The sequence below is a fragment of the Pelobates fuscus genome, chromosome 3 (genome assembly GCF_036172605.1).
Source record: "Pelobates fuscus isolate aPelFus1 chromosome 3, aPelFus1.pri, whole genome shotgun sequence".
NCBI lineage: Eukaryota > Metazoa > Chordata > Amphibia > Anura > Pelobatidae > Pelobates > Pelobates fuscus.
In genome coordinates, this window is record NC_086319.1 from 358,300,721 (window position 1) to 358,325,277 (window position 24,557).

General features: G+C 41.1%; 1 protein-coding gene across 2 annotated transcripts in view; it reads right to left on the reverse strand.

Moving 5' to 3' along the window:
* Positions 1-21,615, reverse strand: part of PRR36 (proline rich 36) — a 72,369-nt gene extending 50,754 nt beyond the window's left edge. For both annotated transcript variants that reach the window (XM_063449236.1, XM_063449233.1), the window contains exon 1: positions 21,527-21,615. In XM_063449236.1, the coding sequence (XP_063305306.1) occupies positions 21,527-21,533 (7 nt within the window). In that variant the 5' untranslated portion in view covers positions 21,534-21,615. The remainder of the gene's footprint in view (positions 1-21,526) is intronic.
* Positions 21,616-24,557: the final 2,942 nt, after the last annotated feature.

Here is a 24,557-nt window from a genome sequence, read left to right on the forward strand (position 1 = left end):
CTTAATATGGGAGGAGTTATATGCCTATATAAGGAGCCTGCACTATTGTCCGGGGCTCAGAACTTGTGGTATTTTGGTGACGCTAGTCCCTCTGAGTCCCGATCGGTGATCCAATAAAGAATCTCTTCCTTCCTGAAGAAACCTGTGTCCATCTCTCTGTGCTTGGCTTCCGTCAGTTTCTCCGGTATCACATATGGGTTAATCCTTGTGCACACAAATACTTCTGCCAGTTAGCAGTGAGCCTTTCTGAAGGGTTCTTTACAAGCCGAAATGTGGATGGTCAAATTTAAAAAAAAATTGGGCCCAGATGGTATACAAAGGATGTATTCTGAGGGTCAGGTGTTAGGAGAAATTGTGAAATGTATGGTTTACAAAGATTTTCAAAGAAGCATACTTTATAATCTCCCTGAAAGGGTTACTCAACCAAAAACCAGTGTTTTCATAAAGCAATGTGTGGCGGCCTACTCGCTGGGGACCCGAGTGTCGCTGCCAAGGATTCCCTTTCCCTTAGTGATTATAGCGGATTCACCCAAGCACTAGCTGAGACTTAGTGTAGGGTCAAGTAGAACTGTTTTCATTGCGTGAATGGCATCCTTTTATACCTGGGTTCTCAACAGGAGATCTCCTGGAGAACAATGCATATTGCGATATACCTGGGGCCTACATATCATTTCCTGAACAGATAATGTAATTAATGGGTGGGTGTACCAGCGCTAATATGTGAAGCCAAAATATACCAAATGGTTAAAATTTAACACGAGAAGCTGCTAAAGCACCAAAATCTTATCTTAAAAACTAAGGAATGAAATACAGGGTGATGGTGAAGCGCTATATTTAACTTTAAGATGTGGAAACACGAGATAATTCAGAAGAAGTGTGAATGTACCTGAATAAGATTGTTTCTTGAAACCTTAACCTTGATATAATTTCCTTAAAAGTATAAACACAAAAAACATATCATAGCGTAAAACTGTAAAATATGCAATGCAATATCTATATGAGAAAATTCCCACTCACACTCTGAAGAGCCAAAAGATTTTAGCTCAGTTCTTGCGCATGCAGGGTCCGTAAAGGCGACCCTCACCCTTCTTGGGAACCTTTATCCTTCTTATTATCAATCTAGGATACAGAGCATATATAGTGCAGTACCTTTAATATATTTATAAAATCGATAAAATATTAGATGAGGTACTCACAAACCCAGAGCCTTCGGAATAGGCTCAATGGAACAGCTTGTGTGGTTCAGGACCACACACCTTCTTTCTTGTAGCAGGAAAAATTTTGCCAAATAGTATTTAGGTAAAAAAATATATTTATTACACTATCACTTTAAAACAGTATCTATACAAATATTCACTATATAGGCAAAAAATAAAAGAGTCCAATAATTGAAGTTTCCAGGACGCGTTTCGCCAAATAGGCTTCCTCAGCTGGATCAAAACCCAATCAGACAAGATTAAACACGATTTTTTAGAAAAGGGATACAACGAACAAAAATTGGAAAAAGCTAGAGAGGAAGTGAAGGGAGTGGAAAGAAACAGCCTTTTAATATATAAAGAGAAAAAAGAAAACCAAATGAAAGAAATACCCTTTATATGTAATTTTAGTACGGATAATTTTAAAGTAAGAAAGATCATTTCTAAATTTTGGCCAATTCTACTTCAAGACCCCACTGTCAAAACATTCCTCCCAGACAAGCCCAGGTTCATACATAGAGGGGTAAACAATTTGCGTACAACCCTGACATCAAGTTTCATAAGAAAGAAAAAAACAGAAAACTCATTCTTTAATTCCGATAAAGGTTTCTTTGGCTGTGGCCAATGCCTGGCCTGCAAAAGAACCACAAATAAAAAGAGACATATAAAAATGTTTACGAATAAAGATGGCACAGAGTATCCTATTAAAGATTTGCTAACTTGCCACTCGAAGAACTTGATTTATGCACTAATATGCCCTTGTGGCCTCTACTATGTGGGAAAAACTACTAGAGCCCTACACATCAGAATAGAGGAACATGGCAGGAATGTTACAAAAGGATTTGAAAACCATAGTGTTTCATTGCATTATAAATCTTTCCACAACTGTGAGTTTAAAAATACTACATTTCTAGGCATAAAAAAAGTAGATAAGGACTGGAGGGGGGGAAATTTCGATGCAAAAATGAGCAAGCAAGAAATGGAGTGGATTTTTAAACTTAACACCCTAATTCCAAACGGGTTGAACGCAGATTTTGAGATGTGCCATTTCCTTAAATAGACCCCCACCCTCTTGCCCCCTCTCCTCCTCTGTCCATTTTTCCCGTATATATATATATTTTTTTTTTCCCGTATATATATGTTCTATACACTTCTTTATGGTATTTATTTTTATAATAACAACATATGTTGAGAGACACATCTCTTAGACCGATATAGTTTTATAGTGTTATGTATTATGGTGACGACTCTGACTTTTATGAAGCATTTTAAGGGGAAAGTATTTCTTTTATATAAAACATCACGTTCATCACTTTTTAATATTATGTATTTTAAATCCATGCTAAGCACCTTAAGTGGTTTGTTTTAATCTGTGCACTTTCAGTTACGTAATTAATTTTAAAACATACTGTACCCTAAACCCCATAGTGGTTTGTCTTAATCTGCACAATTTATTGATCCATCCTAGGTCTAGAAATGCTTCATGTCTCATTTGATACTAGGATAAGTACACAAATTGCACTTAAAGTGGTCTATTCTTATGGATATTTTTAATTTTTTAAGAAATATTTTTAAAAAGATAAAAGTGTATACAATTGATACCTTTAAGAATTACAAATGTATAGAAAGCCATTCATAATGAGAGTATATATCTTTTATTCAAAGTTAAATAAGCATTCATACATATATAGTCTGTGAGATAAACATTGATAAAACTTAAAGCATCACAATATGTATTATTAAAGAGAACGAATCATAGAATATGAAAACAAAGATTAAGATGTATCATACCGATATAAGTTTAAAAAAAGAATATGTTATTGAACTTTCTCGGAATGTATTCTCATCCTCTCTCCCTCTGTAATTATGCCGATCCGGAAACACCTACGAATGAACCGCAAGGTGGAACGCATGAAAACAACGGAAATACGTCATACCGGAAGTGACGAACACGGAAGCAAAAATGCAAAAGAGGCTTGACACGCAGGGCATCGCCGTTGCCATGACGATAGCCCGCGAAATTAAAGAGCCCATAGAGCAATTATTTGAACTACAAGAAAGGTATATAAAGCAGGAACCAGTCCAAGGATCTTCACAAAGACTTTTTGATCCAGCTGAGGAAGCCTATTTGGCGAAACGCGTCCTGGAAACTTCAATTATTGGACTCTTTTATTTTTTGCCTATATAGTGAATATTTGTATAGATACTGTTTTAAAGTGATAGTGTAATAAATATATTTTTTTACCTAAATACTATTTGGCAAAATTTTTCCTGCTACAAGAAAGAAGGTGTGTGGTCCTGAACCACACAAGCTGTTCCATTGAGCCTATTCCGAAGGCTCTGGGTTTGTGAGTACCTCATCTAATATTTTATCGATTTTATAAATATATTAAAGGTACTGCACTATATATGCTCTGTATCCTAGATTGATAATAAGAAGGATAAAGGTTCCCAAGAAGGGTGAGGGTCGCCTTTACGGACCCTGCATGCGCAAGAACTGAGCTAAAATCTTTTGGCTCTTCAGAGTGTGAGTGGGAATTTTCTCATATAGATATTGCATTGCATATTTTACAGTTTTACGCTATGATATGTTTTTTGTGTTTATACTTTTAAGGAAATTATATCAAGGTTAAGGTTTCAAGAAACAATCTTATTCAGGTACATTCACACTTCTTCTGAATTATCTTGTGTTTCCACATCTTAAAGTTAAATATAGCGCTTCACCATCACCCTGTATTTCAGATAATGTAATTAAGACTTCAGCATCAGTTAACAATTTCTAATAAAAAAAAAAAATGGGTTCCCATTCCCACATCACAAAAAAATGCCGCACCTAGACAACTCTCTTCTGAGTGCCACCTCTTTCCAAAAAGCACTCAAATTGGAGGTGGCTGGCCTAGTTAGCGGGAAGTAAAGCTTTGACCAGGCTGCAACAGTCCTCCTATCTGACACCGATTTCCACAGTGCTGAGTGGGAAATCCTGATCACCTAAAATGATGGAGCTTTTAGTTATCATATGGAACTCCCCCAATTTCTGAATATGGTTTGATGCCTCACCATCTACTCTTTCACACCTCCAAAGAGCGCTCTGTTAGGTAACTCTGGGACCGAGAGCGCCCTCAATGAAGTTTTACCGGATTGTGGCAACACTGCGATCTGATCAGGAATCCAGAGGGTTTGGAGGCTGCTCCCGGCTTGTTTTAGAGACTGGAAGGCTGTTTTACATTATAGAGACCACAGGACCTGCCTAGGAACGTTTTTCTTAGTAAGATCCGTTAGGGGCTCTGCAATAGCTCTGTAGTCGGGAACAAAGCTTTGGTAGTAATCGTCTGTCCCCATGAAGGCCGTGACTTGTGTCTGTCCTGATGCCAGCGTTTCAGCTGGGGGTGTAGTGAGCTCCTCCGCTCTCACACCTGCAGGAGCAATAGCAAGTTGGGGGAAGAGGCCAGTTGCACTGTGTCTCGATGCCAGTTCTACAGCTGAGGTTGTGGTGAGCTCCTCATTCTGCTGCTGGTGAAAAAGCCCACTCAGCTCCACTCCCTGGTACATACTCAGCACCTACACTCTTTGCTCCCAGTAACTTTGGATGCCTCTGGGGAGGAAGACCTACACTCTCCACTCCCGATAACTCTGGCTGCAATTGGGGAGGGAGGCCGAAACTCTCCACTCCAGAGGATTTGTGCAGGAGTCCCAGTGGTGTTCTGTTTGGAGGTATAACCTCTTCTTCATCATTCCAGATATATATTTAGGGAGACGGTAGGTAAGTAGCATTTCCTAATTTTCTTCTACTTTTTATCATGACCGTGAGAGCAAATCCTTTCAAATGGTTATGTTACACAGAAACTGAAACTGAAGTTGGTCAACAACTTGGTCACTGCTCTTTACGGCAATGGTCTTGTAGCTGTAGCACCATGGGCAATCCAGTTATTACTCTGGATGCAAAAGTCTGCTTCCAGTTTGCTTTTTCATTTCATAGTGAGATACTTTCCAGTAATAAAAAAATAGAGGAAGCCATGGCTAACGGCTAACAGCAAATGTCTCTCCTAACCTCACGAACAGAAGGATCTTTAACACATTGAATGTGTCTTCTACTGACAGCACATTCTATAAGTCAGGATGGTCAGTCTGGATCTTTTTGATCCTTTCCACCCAAGAACCTTCCAGCCTTTTGTAGAGGTAACTAAATTCTAACTATGACCCAACCTAGGGAAATATTAGTTTTGCACTTTTCTGAACTCCATAATCCCCTTTTGAAGAGCTTAGGAATCCAAAATAAACCTGTAAATGAAACTGTAAGTGCCACAAATGCTTTATTGTCGTTTATAATTTGGTATAGTGAGTCATGAAAAATTAAATTTTGCCTCTTGATAAATAAGAAGTAAGACACCATCATCACATCATTGCAGTACTTTATGTCACCAGCTTAGAAAAATAAATTTCAGTAAATGCACGTTGTCTAGTAATGTTATCACTAGTTTACTTATATATTAGAGGGTAGGGGAGGGGGGGGGGTGGCGCGAAAGATATAAATGTCCCTATTGTGCCTTCGAGGGCACCCCTTAACCCTGTTAAATGACCCTAGCTTATAACGCCAAAAAGAAACAAGCACCCACTTAATGAAAAGGAGAAACCTAAAAGTCAAAATAATAATGAGAGTAGTGGAAAAAGCCACAAAAACAGAACTTGAAATAATAGTTCTTAAAAAAGCCAGAGAGTACTGCAATCTGTTGGTGGACACAGCAGTGACCCAAAGCCCCTGACGCACGTTTCGCTGGATCAGCTCATCAGAGGGGAACCGGAAAGTAAGTAGTGCCGTTTTTTAAAGGGGAGGGCTGGACTCTGATTGGAGCCCTCAAATTTTAATGCCCCAATCAGATTAACGTATAGACCGAAAGGAGATATTAGCAAATAAGTATGTAGACAGTCTTACACCAATAGGAGGAGATCAAATATACAATATTGTATTGTAATGTGGAGACCGACTAATGTAATATCGATATCAAATGCTTATTATCATAGAAAATAATACAATTCATACCACTGATTATTTCCCAGTAATTATTATATAAGGCTTAATGCATTGTAGACAGAAGAGTCTGACTTATAACTGTGCAAATGATGCTGCAACAATTAATCAAGAGTTTGTTAAAAGTCTGCTTAATATTTTATTCTGTGATACACAAAGAGAGCAGCCATATATACACGTTAATGTGTGTTTGTTAATTAATAGCCTATCGTCAGCGGACAAAAAATGCCCGCTTATTACTGCATTTTTACAACAAGCGGGCGTTTTTTGGCCGTTGACGTTTTGGGGTCTAAGGTCGGATTTGCAGGAGGGTTATTTAACCCCTTAAGGACCAAACTTTTGGAATAAAAGGGAATCATGACATGTCACACATGCAGTGGTGTATTTTGGATTTGTGCTGCCCTAGGCACGACTAAATTCGGGCACCCCCAAAATCTAAATTTGCCCCCCCCAATTCGTGTTAAGGCCATTTTTTTGACTGACAGACACATGCCGTCATTGATACATGAACTGATATACACTCACTGACAGATACACAGTCATTGGCACACACTGTTTAACCAACACACACTTACACTGACAGACACACACTGACACACCCACTCACTGACAGGCACACACTCTCAGATACACATAAAATTACATACAAACACTGACACACACTCACAGGCACACCTATTCTCACTCACAGACACACACTGACAGCTACACTCACTCACTCACAGTAAGCTGGACAGCCCCAGAACACGAGGCAAAAAAGGCATTTGTCTGGGAGCTTGGGGTGGCATTTTTTGGCGATCCCCCCTGAAAGTGCCGCCCTAGGCAAATGCCTTGTTTGCCTTGTGGTAAATACATCCCTGCACACATGTCATGTGTCCTTAAGGGGTTAAACTCATTTTCCCTTCCACTCATTGCCCTGTCGTGGTTTCCCTTTGCTGGTTATCCGAGAGTGTGTTCCTGATCGTATTATTTCTGTTTTTTTACTTTGGCTTCCTTTTAACTTCCCTGATTTCTGGTATCCTTAACTTTTGGCTTTCCCTTGTCGTTGTTTCTCATTCTGTTTCCCTGACCTTGGCAAGTATTTTGACTATTCTTGGGTACATTAAGTCCGGCCATTCTAAGGTCTGGTTAGGCGTTATCCTTTGTCCTAGGTGTGACACTATTTCTGCATGCTGGATCAATTAGTAATCCTGACACCATCACCAGGTACACCAGGCTTCCTCAATTCTACAGTTGGCACCTGGACGTGAACTGGTCCGGGAACCCCCATTACGCTTACCCCTCATTTTCCATGATTCCCATGACTCTTATTTAACTCAGATGACAAGCAGCAACGATCTTGTGAATCACCCCCTTCCAAACATAGTTCCTGCATGTCCTATAACTAGCCATAGACTCTCCCAGATTGCTCCCTTTGTTTACTAGTCTTCTGTATGACCCAGATGATCGACCTCACCCTCTGATTCTCTACCTACAGTTGTCCCTTCTGGCATGGCTCAAATCCGGGGACCTTGGGATCCCCAAGTAATTTCAGATTCGGCTTGAAGATTATTGGCAGCTTCATGGAACTCCTGGTGCGCTTGAGCTGGTTAATACCTGGCAAGGGACGTGGATCCTATTTTGGCCATGTGACATTCATATTGGACTTTCTTACGTCTCTGTGATGCTGGCAGTGCCTATCGGTCTATCAATCTGTACCGCTCTACCGTCTCGTCGAACTATATCCGTTTTGCTGAAGGGAGCCGTCTCATCCGAAATACTCTTGTACATGGGACATATGGCGATTGGAACTACTGTATATTCATGTTGTGTATGTTATTACGTACCTGCACTAAATTCTAGCTCTTTCTCCTTTTCCCTTTTTAAGTCTGAGACTCTACTTGGATCCTGCAGTGTTCCATCACGTCCTCCATGTTGTTAGTCCGTTCTGCTTGCCGATTGAATCATCAGGTTCTATGGATGGTTCTTCTGACTCTTCAATGGCTTGTTCTTACATTCATATCCAATAGTTCAATCTGTTGTAATTGTTTTCTCACTGCAAAGAAAGATGAAGTGTTGGGGGGTGTTTTAAGGTTTTATAGGGCTGATGTTATGTTGGGAGGAGTATGTGGTGTGGAACACTCTGTTTATTATGTTTTACTCTTTGATTTTCTCTTTGCAGGGCCGGATTAACATAGGGGCTGATGGAGCTGCAGCTCCAGGCCCAGGCCCATGGCATAGGCCCATTTAAAAAAAAATAACTTTTTTTTTTTTTTTTTACACACACACTACTCTTAGGTTTGCCACCTGACTGGTATTTTACTGACACAGCCGGTATTTGAGGCTGCCTGGCCGTGCCGGTATTGCAGTAATAACGGAGATTACTCTGCAATACCAGCACCGGCCAGTAGGGGTCACTGTGTGTGGAGAGAGGCAGGGATATGAAGTTACAGCATATCCCCATAGACATATAATACCTAGATGCCGTATTGACCTCGGGGGGCCATGAAATGCGGGCGCCATTTTGGGCCGGTCACCCGGTGCGGTATTATATATCTATATATTACCGCTTGGTTGCTTCATCTAAGTGTTGCTTCTAAGTGTGTGTGTGGTTGGAGATATTCTGGAGAGTTTTACAGAAGCTTCAACTGTCTAAGAGCTGTGCTAAGAGTTCTTTTTTACTGTTACAGGTAAGATTCATCTGTAGGAAAAGGTTACTGACTGCACAAGGTTTGATTTCCTGTTGGTAATTATAAGGCATTTGATTGGATTAGGTAGCTACTTGCTATTGATTTCTATTTAAATTAGCTATTGTTTGCTAATAAGCAGAGGCCTACCCAGGTGTTAAACATTCCTAGTGGGAGGTGATTTTAGGAGTATATAAGGGTAGTTGTCATTAGCTTGGCTAATAGAGCTTGGTTGCTTCATCTAAGTGTTGCTTCTAAGTGTGTGTGTGGTTGGAGATATTCTGGAGAGTTTTACAGAAGCTTCAACTGTCTAAGAGCTGTGCTAAGAGTTCTTTTTTACTGTTACAGGTAAGATTCATCTGTAGGAAAAGGTTACTGACTGCACAAGGTTTGATTTCCTGTTGGTAATTATAAGGCATTTGATTGGATTAGGTAGCTACTTGCTATTGATTGCTATTTAAATTAGCTATTGTTTGCTAATAAGCAGAGGCCTACCCAGGTGTTAAACATTCCTAGTGGGAGGTGATTTTAGGAGTATATAAGGGTAGTTGTCATTAGCTTGGCTAATAGAGCTTGGTTGCTTCATCTAAGTGTTGCTTCTAAGTGTGTGTGTGGTTGGAGATATTCTGGAGAGTTTTACAGAAGCTTCAACTGTCTAAGAGCTGTGCTAAGAGTTCTTTTTTACTGTTACAGGTAAGATTCATCTGTAGGAAAAGGTTACTGACTGCACAAGGTTTGATTTCCTGTTGGTAATTATAAGGCATTTGATTGGATTAGGTAGCTACTTGCTATTGATTTCTATTTAAATTAGCTATTGTTTGCTAATAAGCAGAGGCCTACCCAGGTGTTAAACATTCCTAGTGGGAGGTGATTTTAGGAGTATATAAGGGTAGTTGTCATTAGCTTGGCTAATAGAGCTTGGTTGCTTCATCTAAGTGTTGCTTCTAAGTGTGTGTGTGGTTGGAGATATTCTGGAGATAAGCTGGAGGTAATCCGAGGTATTCAGGAGGATAAATAAAAAGTTAAGGTTTGTTTGATTTAAATTATTCACCTCATTGGAATGGCAGACTTAGTTCAGTGTAATAGTTGCTTTGCATTTGTTTCACGTTCCACTTTTTGGAGGTTTGGTTGTTGTCTAATCTGTAGACAGTTCTCTATTTTGCGGCAGGAGATTGTATTTTTGAAGTCTGAGATTTGTAAATTATCTGGTAAACAAACTCAGGCTGGAACTGCTGCAAAGCCACTGCCGCAGAGACATACTAGGAATGGCAGATGGATTACTGTAGGATCTGGTAGACTTGGAGTTGTGGATAAAAGGCATATTGCACAGTCTGTTGCTCTACATAATTCATTTTCTGCACTTTCAGAGTGTAGTGGTGTCGTGGAGAGAGGCACTGAGGCTAGTGGTGTTGTGCAGAGAGGCACTGAGGCTAGTGGTGTTGTGCAGAGAGGCACTGAGGCTAGTGGTGTTGTGCAGAGAGGCACTGAGGCTAGTGGTGTTGTGCAGAGAGGCACTGAGGCTAGTGGTGTTGTGCAGAGAGGCACTGAGGCTAGTGGTGTTGTGCAGAGAGGCACTGAGGCTAGTGGTGTTGTGCAGAGAGGCACTGAGGCTAGTGGTGTTGTGCAGAGAGGCACTGAGGCTAGTGGTGTTGTGAAGAGAGGCACTGAGGCTAGTGGTGTTGTGAAGAGAGACATTGAGGCTAGTGGTGTTGTGCAGAGAGGCTTGGTGAGGCCTAATAGAAAGCAGTTGTTGGTGGGGGATTCCATCATAAGAGGTGTGGAGATGGACAATGGTGGTCTTGTGAGGTGTCTTCCCGGAGCTACTGCTCACAGAGACAGGAGACGTATCGGTAATATTGTTAAGCAAGCAAAGCAGGAAGGGGAATTGGATGTACTTGTCCATTTAGGGACAAATGACTTGGCTTGCAATGAGGTTTCAGAGGTTAAGGAAGTTTTTAGTGTTTTTGCCAATGATATACGGCAGGTTGCTTCCACATTGTCATTCTCTGAAGTTCTGCCTGTGCATAACACTCAGAATGACAGGCGGATGCGTATTAGGGACTTTAACATGTGGCTTGGTGAATGGTGTCGGGAGCAAGGATTTGGCTTTATTGCTCATGGTAGCTCTGTTTGGAATGGAAATAAACTGTACAAAAAAGATGGTTTGCATCTTTCTCAAAAGGGAACAAATGTTCTCAGTGAGCAGTTCAGAGGTTTTGCTAGGATGTATTTAAACTAGGAGGGGGGGGCAAAAGGGTGATAAAACATCAATCCAATTGTCCCCCAAAACAAGGACAGAAGGTGCCTGTAGCAAGTGTGTTAAAAAATGATAAGCTTAGAGTCATGTCTACAAATGCTCGCAGTTTAGGGAATAAGATCCATGAACTTGTGGCAATAATGGCAACTGATAGTGTAGATTTAGTCGCTGTTACTGAGACATGGTATAATGAGAAAAATGACTGGGACATAGCAATACCAGGGTACTCTTTATATAGAAAAGACAGGGAAGGCAAGAAAGGGGGAGGGGTGGCCCTGTATGTAAAGAATAGCATAAAATCTAGCCTAATAAAGGTTAGTGAGGCGAACATAGAGTCAGTTTGGGTTACGTTAGAATTTGGTAATCACACAGTAACTCGTGTAGGTGTGATTTATAGGCCCCCAGGACAAATTGAAGAGTTAGATAATCTACTAGTTGAAGAAATAGCTAAAATGACAATGAAGGGGGAAGTTATCATCATGGGTGACTTTAATCTTCCTGATATAAATTGGAAAACAAAAATAGCTACTTGTGCCAGGAGCACACATATTCTAAACTCCCTACTGGGATTGTCTCTAAAACAAGTCGTTGAGGAGCCAACTCGTAAAGAGGCCATACTAGATTTAGTGTTAACAAATGGAGATTTGGTATCAGATATTACTGTAGGTGAAAGTTTAGGATCCAGTGATCATCAGTCAGTGTGGTTTAATATAAGAACAGTGACTGAGTCACACCACACAAAAACAAAAGTTTTAGACTTTAGAAAAACAGACTTTTCCAAAATTAGAATATGTGTAAAGGAGTCATTATCAGACTGGAGCAATTTAAATGGAGTCCAAAAGAAATGGGATTATTTAAAAGTTGCACTACTGAAGGCAACAGAAAATTGCATTAGGCTTGTCAGTAAAAGCAAAAAATTCAAGAAACCACTGTGGTACTCCACAGATGTAGCCAAAATAGTAAAAAACAAAAAGTTAGCATTTAGTAATTATAAAAAAACCCAGAGTGAGGAAGACAGAATGACCTATAAGATTAGGCAGAAAGAGGCTAAGCAAGTTATAAGAGCTTCCAAATCACACACAGAAGAGAAAATAGCACAGTCAGTAAAAAAGGGGGACAAAACCTTTTTTAGATACATAAATGAGAAAAGAAAAGTAAAACAAGGATTAGTTAGATTAAAAACAAAAGAAGGAAGGTATGTAGATGAGGATAAAGGTCTAGCTGACTGCCTCAATGAATATTTTTGTTCGGTATTTACAGATGAAAATGAAGGAAAGGGACCTCAGTTAAGAAAAAGGATAAATGAGTCATTTATTACACGTGAGTTTACAGAGGAAGAGGTTCTATTTCAACTGTCAAAAGTAAAGACAAATAAGTCAATGGGACCTGATGGAATACACCCAAAGCTATTAAAAGAGCTTAGTGGTGTACTAGCAAAACCATTAACAGATTTATTTAACCAATCATTGATAACAGGAGTAGTCCCAGAAGATTGGAAGTTAGCGAATGTTGTGCCCATTCACAAGAAAGGTAATAGGGAGGAGTCGGGCAACTATAGGCCAGTAAGCCTAACTTCAGTAGTGGGGAAAGTGATGGAAACCATGTTAAAGGATAGGATTGTTGAACATCTAAAAACACATGGATTTCAAGATCAGAGACAACATGGGTTTACTTCAGGGAGATCATGCCAAACTAATCTTATTGATTTTTTTGATTGGGTAACTAAAATTATAGATCAGGGTGGTGCAGTAGACATTGCTTACCTCGATTTCAGTAAGGCTTTTGACACTGTTGCACATAGAAGGCTTATCAACAAACTACAATCTTTGAGTTTGGATTCCAATATTGTTGAATGGGTAAGGCAGTGGCTGAGTGACAGGCAACAGAGGGTTGTAGTCAATGGAGTATATTCGAAGCTTGGGCTTGTCACCAGTGGGGTACCTCAGGGATCTGTACTTGGACCCATTCTCTTTAATATTTTTATTAGTGATATTGCAGAAGGTCTTGATGGTAAGGTGTGTCTTTTTGCGGATGATACTAAGATATGTAACAGGGTTGATGTTCCAGGAGGGATAAGCCAAATGGAAAATGATTTAGGTAGACTAGAAAAATGGTCAGAGTTGTGGCAACTGACATTTAATGTGGATAAGTGCAAGATAATGCATCTTGGACGTAAAAACCCAAGGGCAGAGTACAGAATATTTGATAGAGTCCTAACCTCAACATCTGAGGAAAGGGATTTAGGGGTGATTATTTCTGATGACTTAAAGGTAGGCAGACAATGTAATAGAGCAGCAGGAAATGCTAGCAGAATGCTTGGTTGTATAGGGAGAGGTATTAGCAGTAGAAAGAGGGAAGTGCTCATGCCATTGTACAGAACACTGGTGAGACCTCACTTGGAGTACTGTACACAGTACTGGAGACCCTATCTTCAGAAGGATATTGATACCTTAGAGAGAGTTCAAAGAAGGGCTACTAAACTGGTTCATGGATTGCAGGATAAAACTTACCAGGAAAGGTTAAAGGATCTTAACATGTATAGCATGGAGGAAAGACGAGACAGGGGGGATATGATAGAAACATTTAAATACATAAAGGGAATCAACACAGTAAAGGAGGAGACTATATTTAAAAGAAGAAAAACTACCACAACAAGAGGACATAGTCTTAAATTAGAGGGACAAAGGTTTAAAAATAATATCAGGAAGTATTACTTTACTGAGAGGGTAGTGGATGCATGGAATAGCCTTCCAGCTGAAGTGGTAGAGGTTAACACAGTAAAGGAGTTTAAGCATGCGTGGGATAGGCATAAGGCTATCCTAACTATAAGATAAGGCCAGGGACTAATGAAAGTATTTAGAAAACTGGGCAGACTAGATGGGCCGAATGGTTCTTATCTGCCGTCACATTCTATGTTTCTATGTTTCTATGTTTCTATGTTTCTATCCCTAATTTTTTTAATTTACTTTGACTTAGTGACAAATCTCACTTTAGTAAATAGTGATGTGATTGTTTGATTTCTCCTATTCTCTTTATGCTATCTCCATGCGGACTTCAAAGTGCAAAAGACAGAGCTCACAATAATAAAGAGTTGTAGATATCTACATTTTATTTTGCACAGTTCCAAAATCCATATTAGTAAAAAATAGGTGAAAAGTAAATACATTACAAATCAGGCAAAGATCCAGTCCCACTTTAAAACATGTATATTAAGATGATAGATTGTGGGGTTAGTTCACTAAACTTTTAATTTTAGCAAACCTAAATCCAAATGCAATGCATAGTTTCAATCTGGAAATTCAAATAATTTCTATGTATTGAGTAAACTTAGTCGATAATTCAAATAACCACAGAGGTCTTAAAGCAGCAAATGTCAGTTAATTTTATTTAATATCCCAGGATTAAACATCATGCTACTGGATCTATACACCCTCCGGGTGGATTTTAAGACTAACCATGTTTACTTTGAGGACCTTGCTCTGCAGATCATAGACATATATATTCTATATATGTCTATGCTGCAGATCACACTGTGACCGATCCAATATGGCGGCCCGCGGCTCCTCCGCACCAATAGGAAGTAGCAGTCAATGCAGCATCTAGGTATTATATGTCTATGCATATCCCTGCCTCTCTCTACTACTAACTGATCCGTGGGGAGCAGCAACACAGCACAGAGTCCAGACAGCAGCTCTACAGCTCAGGTAAGTGAGGTATGGGGGGAAAAGCAGCAGGGACACATAGGGACACTGAGACACTAGGGGACACATGTGGACACTGAGACACTAGGGAACATATGGGGACACTGAGACACTAGGGGACACAGACACTAGGGGACACTAAGACACTAGGACACATGGGGACACAGACGCTGGGAGACCTGGGGACACTGAGACACATGGGGACGCTGTTTCTCAGAGTGTCCCCATGTCCCCCATCCAGTGTCGCTAGTGTATCAGTTTCCCCAAGTCTCCCAGTGTCTGTGTCCCATGTCACTCACTGTGCCTAGTGTCCATGTGTCCCAGTGTCCCTATATGTCCCAGTGTCCCCATGTGTATGTCCACAACTGTCCCCATGTCTCCCAGTGTCCCCAAGTGTCTGTCTCCCAGCCAGTGTCCCCTAGTCTCTCAGTGTCCCCTAGTCTCCCAGTGTCTGTGTTCCCATGTCTCTGAAACATTTGGGGACACTAAGTCACTAGGGACACAGTGTCCCCATGTGTCCCAGTGTCTGTGTCCCTAGTGTCTCAGTGTGCCTAGTGTCCCCATGTCTCCCAGTGTCCCTATATGTCCCAGTGTCCCCATGTCTATGTGCACAACTGTCCCCATGTCTCCCAGTGTCCCCAAGTGTCTGTCTCCCAGCCAGTATCCCCAGTGTCCCCTAGTCTCCCAGTGTCCCCTAGTCTCCCAGTGTCTGTGTTGCCATGTCTCTGTGTCCCTAGTGTCTTAGTGTCCCCAAATGTTTCAATGTCCCCATGTCTCCCAGTGTCTGTGTCCCTAGTGTCTGTGTCCCCATTTCATCCCAGTTTCCCTAAATGTCTCAGTGTCCCCATGTCTCCCAGTGTCCCCATGTCTCTCAGTGTCCCCAGTATCCTAGTGACATAGGGGCACACTAAGACACTGGGAGAAATGGGGACACTGAGACACTGGGAGACTAGGGGACTGGGCGACATGGGGACACTGACACTGTGATACATAGGGACACTGAGACACTGGGTGACTTGCGAGACTGAGACACTGGGAGCAATCCATCTATACAGCAGAATCAAACTGTGAGTAAAATTACAGAATTTTCTCTGATGTCACTCCTTGTGATTATACAAATGATTAAGGCTGGTATTTTTTTCCAAGAAAGGTGGCAACCCTAACTACTCTTCACATACTCTTGCTTAAAGCACTATAGGGTCAGGAACACAATCATGTATTTCTGACCCTATTATGTTAAAACCACCACCCTGGCCCCTTCTATTAAAATATAATTTGTATTCAAGTCTGCAGCTGCTGGCTCTGCCTCTGAACGGACTGTCTGCTAACATCATCAGAAGTGTTGATCTGAGCAAATTACTTCCCCATAGGATTGGCTGAGACTGTCAACTAGGCAGATCAGGGGCAGAGCCAGCACAAGTCATAGTCCTGGCCAATCAGCATCTCCTCATAAAGATAAATTGAATCAATGTATCTCTATGAGGAAAGTTCAGTGTCTGCATGCCGAGGGTGGAGACACTGAATGGCAGTGCTGCACACTAGGCAGTACTGCCCCAGGAAGCACCTCTAGCAGCCATCTAAGGAGTGGCCAGTGGAGTTATTTTCTCTGAAAAGACAGTGTTTACTGCAAAAGGCCTGAATGGAATGATTCTACTTACCAGAACAAATAAAATAGGCTGTAGTTGTTCTGGTGACTATAGTGTCCCTTTAAGTTTGGAAGCTTAAGAGGGATGTATGGGAACAAAACTTGTGTAGACTGACTTACAATAAAATTAGTTTAGGTAATGCAGATGTTGGTCTCTGTAACACTGTGGCATGTCCCCATTCTTCTACACTCACTACATACACCCTTTATCTGTCTCAGACTATATACCAGGAACTTCTGCCTGCTAGTAAGAAGGTAAGGAGACAAGTGGACCAGTGAGTGCAAGGGGACAGTCCTTAGAAAGCATGGAGTGAGCGCATCATTAGACGCATTTATGTCAAGGTCAGGGTGTTGCCTGCATAGTTTGCCCTTAGTTGGACAGCCTGCAGGATTGGCGGGCAGCCTGACATCCAAATTCTTTGGACAGGCATGTCCCCTTTTTGGGCATGTTCTCTCCTTTTGGCAGGTCTGGTCACGTGATTCGCACCAGTGGCCCACCCTTTTACCCTGCCCATTGACTTCCTGCTTCACTGGACACTGCTGTTAGTTGGTATGGATTTACTTGAAAGATGAAAGCATAAATTAGAGAGAGATTAGCATAGAGCATGTGTTTTCTTCTGCATCTCCATCAGATACATGACGCTTGGGAGGTATGGTTGTTTTAGTGTTTTTGGTCGATAAGATTCTGTAATTAGGCCCATCATAATTGTCAGCACCAGGCCCAGTGTGCTCTTAATCCGGCCCTGTCTCTTTGCTGCTGTGGGAGTTAAATGCACAATACTCATTCATAAAATCATGACATTTCATCATGGACGAGTAAAATTATATAATTAATATCCCTCCCCCCAGACATATCAGTTGCAGAGACACAGCAGTGGAACATGGGTTAATCTAGCTGAACCAAGGTTTTGCCTTGTCCAAATTACATACGCAAAGCTTCCATGAGCAGTACCATTCATTTGTAATTTACTAAAAACAATGAATGCAATTAAACGTAATTTAGAACAAGAAAATGTATCTTATTTACACAGTCCGCTGTCTAAACCATTCATTTTATTTTAAAAACACATTACTGTGAGTATTATTGCTCTGACGCTCTGTAATACACTCAGACACACCAACAATACGGAGCTCCTACAAAAGTGTGACATTAAGTTAAAATAAGGGGCCGATGGATTTGGGCCCAAAATAGGAATGGTCTCTTCTCAAGAGGAATACTTGGGAGGTATGCACAATATGCACACAGCAAAATATAGCTTACACAATCCAAGTGTACACAGAAGAGGCACATTATAAGGCAGGTGAGATAGCTCAGTGGGCTAATGCATCCCGGCAGGGTTGACTCAGCCCTTCATCCTTCCGAGGTAGATAAAATGAGTACCATTAAATTGGGTAATAGTAACAACCACTGGATGCTGGGCTAAGTTAACATCCCCAGGACATACTTGAAAACCAGAATAATCTGAATGTATGTACACAAAAGAAGAATATAATCACCTACACCTAAAAATAATAGGGTAGTGAAAAAACACTTATCTCTATGGATAGTGGTAACAGCTTTCTCCCGGGATATCCCAGCAAGTATCCTTTTTAAATACCATATAGATGCAAAACAAAAATGGAGAATCCAGCTGCAGATCTACAACACTGTTACATGTAAAACTCACAAGATAGAAAAAAATATTTTGCCCAAGGGTGCCTCCCCCGATGAAATTGGGGGGGCTAAATCCTTTCCTTTAGTGATGATAAGACTGGACTCAGGATAGATGGATGTAACAATTCTGCTTTATTTTAAAGAATATATAAAAACACACTGAAAAGTGGTAATGTACCAGGTCCTACGAAAAGGACTTGTTCATGGTCCTCCTGGTAGTCTAAGCCGCCAAAGTGGAATACAAACAGCAAATGTAAAAACAGGAAATAATTAAACAAGCAGTATAATCCGCGCCCTCCTGCCCTCTCACTTGCCCTCAAACTTGATGACGTCACTTCCGGTGTGCAGGTTCCGGATGTCGTCTTCTAATGACGCATGCGTTCCATTGCACGGTCATCTTGCGTTCCACCTATATCTCATAAACGGAGTGTTACTTATGGAAGCCTGTAAGGCTCCAATAACATGACTCAATACAAAATAATCTTAAACAGTAATAGACAGAGATCATAGGACAAGTGTGGTAACTGTTGAGGCCATTTCCCATATAGAGGACTTATATAGTTTATGAAAATTCCAATTTGATTCCAGTTTTCTTAAAAACAAATTCACAGATTATGTGTAATCTGAATGTTCCTTTCCTGGTTAAATACTTTGTTATTATTATTATAAACACATTGCCATCCTCCATTTACAATGTAAACACAGCAGGTATATGCAGGTATAAGCATAGTGCCAGCCTACATTCACACAGCGTACACACAACAGATATACAGTATAAGCACAGTGCCAGCCTACATTCACACAGCGTACACACAACAGATATACAGTATAAGCACAGTGCCAGCCTACATTTACACAGAATGCTCACAGCAGACATACAGTATAAGCACAGTGCCAGCCTACATTCACACAGAGTGCTCACAGCAGACATACAGTATACGCACAGTGCCAGCCTACATTCACACAGAGTGCTCACAGCAGACATACAGTATAAGCACAGTGCCAGCCTACATTCACACAGAGTGCTCACAGCAGACATACAGTATAAGCACAGTGCCAGCCTACATTCACACAGAGTGCTCACAGCAGACATACAGTATAAGCACAGTGCCAGCCTACATTCACACAGAGTGCTCACAGCAGACATACAGTATAAGCACAGTGCCAGCCTACATTCACACAGAGTGCTCACAGCAGATATACAGTATAAGCACGGTGCCAGCCTACATTTACACAGAATGCTCACAGCAGACATACAGTATAAGCACAGTGCCAGCCTACATTCACACAGAGTGCTCACAGCAGGCATACAGTATAAGCACAGTGCCAGCCTACATTCACACAGAGTGCTCACAGCAGACATACAGTATAAGCACAGTGCCAGCCTACATTCACACAGAGTGCTCACAGCAGACATACAGTATAAGCACAGTGCCAGCCTACATTTACACAGAGTGCTCACAGCAGGCATACAGTATAAGCACAGTGCCAGCCTACATTCACACAGAGTGCTCACAGCAGACATACAGTATAAGCACAGTGCCAGCCTACATTTACACAGAGTGCTCACAGCAGACATACAGTATAAGCACAGTGCCAGCCTACATTCACACAGAGTGCTCACAGCAGACATACAGTATAAGCACAGTGCCAGCCTACATTCACACAGAGTGCTCACAGCAGACATACAGTATAAGCACGGTGCCAGCCTACATTCACACAGAGTGCTCACAGCAGACATACAGTATAAGCACAGTGCCAGCCTACATTCACACAGAGTGCTCACAGCAGACATACAGTATAAGCACAGTGCCAGCCTACATTCACACAGAATGCTCACAGCAGACATACAGTATAAGCACAGTGCCAGCCTACATTCACACAGAGTGCTCACAGCAGACATACAGTATAAGCACAGTGCCAGCCTACATGCACACAGAGTGCTCACAGCAGGCATACAGTATAAGCACAGTGCCAGCCTACATTCACACAGAGTGCTCACAGCAGGCATACAGTATAAGCACAGTGCCAGCCTACATTCACACAGAGTGCCCACAGCAGACATACAGTATAAGCACAGTGCCAGCCTACATTCACACAGAGTGCCCACAGCAGACATACAGTATAAGCACAGTGCCAGCCTACATTCACACAGAGTGCTCACAGCAGACATACAGTATAAGCACAGTGCCAGCCTACATTCACACAGAGTGCTCACAGCAGATATACAGTATAAGCACGGTGCCAGCCTACATTTACACAGAATGCTCACAGCAGACATACAGTATAAGCACAGTGCCAGCCTACATTCACACAGAGTGCTCACAGCATACATACAGTATAAGCACAGTGCCAGCCTACATGCACACAGAGTGCTCACAGCATACATACAGTATAAGCACAGTGCCAGCCTACATGCACACAGAGTGCTCACAGCAGACATACAGTATAAGCACAGTGCCAGCCTACATGCACACAGAGTGCTCACAGCAGACATACAGTATAAGCACAGTGCCAGCCTACATGCACACAGAGTGCTCACAGCAGACATACAGTATAAGCACAGTGCCAGCCTACATTCACACAGAGTGCTCACAGCAGACATACAGTATAAGCACAGTGCTACACTTTATAGTGACAACCTCCATTCATGCACAGTGTACACACAGCAGATATATATACAGTTTAACCCCTTAAGGACACATGACATGTGTGACGTGTCATGATTCCCTTTTATTCCAGAAGTTTGGCCCTTAAGGGGTTAAACATTCGCAACCGCCATTTACTCCATATACACAAAATACACAATATAAACCACAATATCAGGCTATACTTGCCAAGTGTTACACATGGCAGATTTAAAGAGCAGCGCGAGCCTCAATTTCTGTATATTGTACATACAGCAGAAATACAGTATACGTATTATGCGTACCACCACTTACAAAAAATGTAAACTCAGAAGCTGACCTGTATTAGCCAATCTCCACTTACAGTGTACATTCAGCAGATATACAGTTAAAGGACAATATCAGTCTCTACTTACACACAATGCACTCACACTTGATTTGAGTATAGTGCCGTACCCACTAACATATAATGTACATACACTTGATAAAAACAATCAAATATGCTACTGAGTTAGAGCTATAAATAAGATGGAGAATTGATACAATTCAGCTATTTCGGTCTATAATTTACAAATTCCATTGTATAAAATGCTGTACTAACCTTAACCCACAATGTATATACACCCTGATATACATTATAATCACAATGACTGCTTAGAGTCATACACAGAGATATAAAATGTAGTTGTTTTTTTATAGGAAAATCATTATATTATTATAGCATGATGCCCCCCCTCCTCCCACACTGATATACCTTCCATGTACGCACAGCACAGGTACAGCACAGACAGTGACAGAGCCAACGCCTCCTCACTTTCAGCACCACCTAATCACACTCATAACTAGGTCATGTAAACAGGAATATCTAGACAATCTTGTCACTTATACACCAATTTAAAAATATGACATTGGCAGAAGAACCTAGTCTATGTCCCTCCCTTAATGTGACAAAAACAAAAGTAGATGTAATACTCAAATGCTACCACCAGGTGTCACCACTGTACCCAAAATAACTTTTTTTTAACCCTTCCCTGCAGTCCCCCCTCCTTGTTTTTGCCCCTGTCTCTATGACAATATGCCTTGTTAAATGCATGGAAGGCAGGAAGGAGAATTTACAAGACTCACGGGAGGAAGCTGAGCTCCATATTTTTGCATTAAAACATATAGTATGTGTTCACAGGAATTCCTTTTACCGAAGGACACAGAAGGAGAGTTCAGTAGACCTAAAGAATAAACATTCTAAGTATTTTAAAGCATCAATATAGACTGCATCACTATAAAATGAGAACAGAAAAAAAACATTTTGACAGCGCTTTCATACATTTTTTAATAAGATGTACACTAGCAGGGTTATTTTACGAACATCTTGAAAAACTCCCAGATGAATCTGGATATGCTATTTGAATATTTGCTAAAGGTAAATAAATCCAGGGGATTTTACGAATGTGCAATCCTGTTTCTGGTTTAAAAACAATTTACAGGTGTGAATCACATGCAAAGTATAGGATTTGCACGATTATCAAACACTGACAAATTACTGGATACACTACAATAGTGATGTCCCGAACGGTTCGCTGGCGAATAGTTCCTGGCGAACATAGCATGTTCGCGTTCGTCACGGATGGCGAACATATGCGATGTTCGGTCCGCCACCTATTCGTCATCATTGAGTAAACTTTGACCCTGTACCTCACAGTCAGCAGACACATTCCAGCCAATCAGCAGCAGACCCTCCCTCCCAGACCCTCCCACCTCCTAGACAGCATAAAATTATTATACATTATCCTCCCATAGCCAGTAACCTGTGCTTATTATACATTATCCCCCCATAGCCAGTAACCTGTGTTTATTATGCATTATCCCTCCCATAGCCAGTAACCTGTGTTTATTATACATTATCCCCCCATAGCCAGTAACCTGTGTTTATTATACATTATCCCTCCCATAGCCAGTAACCTGTGTTTATTATACATTATCCCCCCATAGCCAGTAACCTGTGTTTATTATACATTATCCCTCCCATAGCCAGTAACCTGTGTTTAGTATACATTATCCTCCCATAGCCAGTAACCTGTGTTTATTATACATTATCCCCCCATAGCCAGTAACCTGTGCTTATTATATATTATCCTCCCATAGCCAGTAACCTGTGTTTATTATACATTATCCCTCCCATAGCCAGTAACCTGTGTTTATTATACATTACCCCCCCCATAGCCAGTAACCTGTGTTTATTATACATTATCCCTCCCATAGCCAGTAACCTGTGTTTAGTATACATTATCCTCCCATAGCCAGTAACCTGTGTTTATTATACATTATCCCCCCATAGCCAGTAACCTGTGCTTATTATACATTATCCTCCCATAGCCAGTAACCTGTGTTTATTATACATTATCCCTCCCATAGCCAGTAACCTGTGTTTATTATACATTATCCCCCCCATAGCCAGTAACCTGTGTTTATTATACATTATCCCCCCCCCCATAGCCAGTAACCTGTGTTTATTATACATTATCCCTCCCATAGCCAGTAACATGTGTTTATTATACATTATCCTCCCATAGCCAGTAACTTGTGTTTATTATACATTATCCCTCCCATAGCCAGTAACCTGTGTTTATTATACATTATCCCCCCCATAGCCAGTAACCTGTGTTTATTATACATTATCCCTCCCATAGCCAGTAACATGTGTTTATTATACATTATCCCTCCCATAGCCAGTAACATGTGTTTATTATACATTATCCCTCCCATAGCCAGTAACCTGTGTTTATTATACATTATCCCCCCCATAGCCAGTAACCTGTGTTTATTATACATTATCCCCCCATAGTCATTTATCGTTGGACCTAGGCAGCATGATGTCTTAGGCCGGCCCAGAGAGTGAGTGAGTGAGTGAGTGAGTGAATAATATAATATATATGTTCAGAAACATATTAGTAATATATGTAAATCGGGTTCATGCAAAGAGGGTGAAAAGGTATTAAGGAAAAACACACTTATTGCATCAAATTTACAAAGCCAAACTTTTAAAAGCTTTCCTTATTTCTTTCTCGGGATGAGGAATATATCGGTTGTAGACTGAGGATTTCCATCTGCCCAATCTTTTAATAATATGCACTGGAGTGTCAGTGTTGAAGGAGACCGAAGCTGCCCCTATTCTAAATGAAAGACCCGAGACATGGATACAACCCAATCTTAGGAGTAGTGTTCTGATGTAGAAGATGAATTAAGCCGTAGTCAGAGGGTTTCAGTGAGAGTAGTGGTGAAATGTGTGTGGCATGACTGATTGTGGGTAAGTAAGAGTCAAGTATTTTAACTGAGCACTAGTTCTAGGTGGGATAAAGTGGTATAGCGGATGGATGAGTAGTTTGGTTCGTTTTATAGGTTTGTAGAAAAAGTATATAGTGATCATGATTTTTAGCGATATCAAATATTTTTAAGGTGGTTTCAAACAAACATAAAATGCTATATAAAATTTGTGGGAATATCGAATAGTCGTGTACAGTAAATCAGAGAGGGCTCAGAATATCGAACCATCGATCGGTAACCCGGATGAAGTAGGGGGTCTATCTGTTTTATTAAATACGCAGTAATATGCTTTTAATGGGATAGGATGTTAGGAAAGGTGTGTGATTGGGATAAGTGGTTGTGGCTGTATTTACCTTATCCTGGGACCGACCTGGCTCCTAAGCTTGAGCCGCGCGTGGCTGGATCACTCCTGCCTCCACACGAGCTGCATGTGGCTTGATCTCTTCTTCTGACTTAGCCGCATGCAC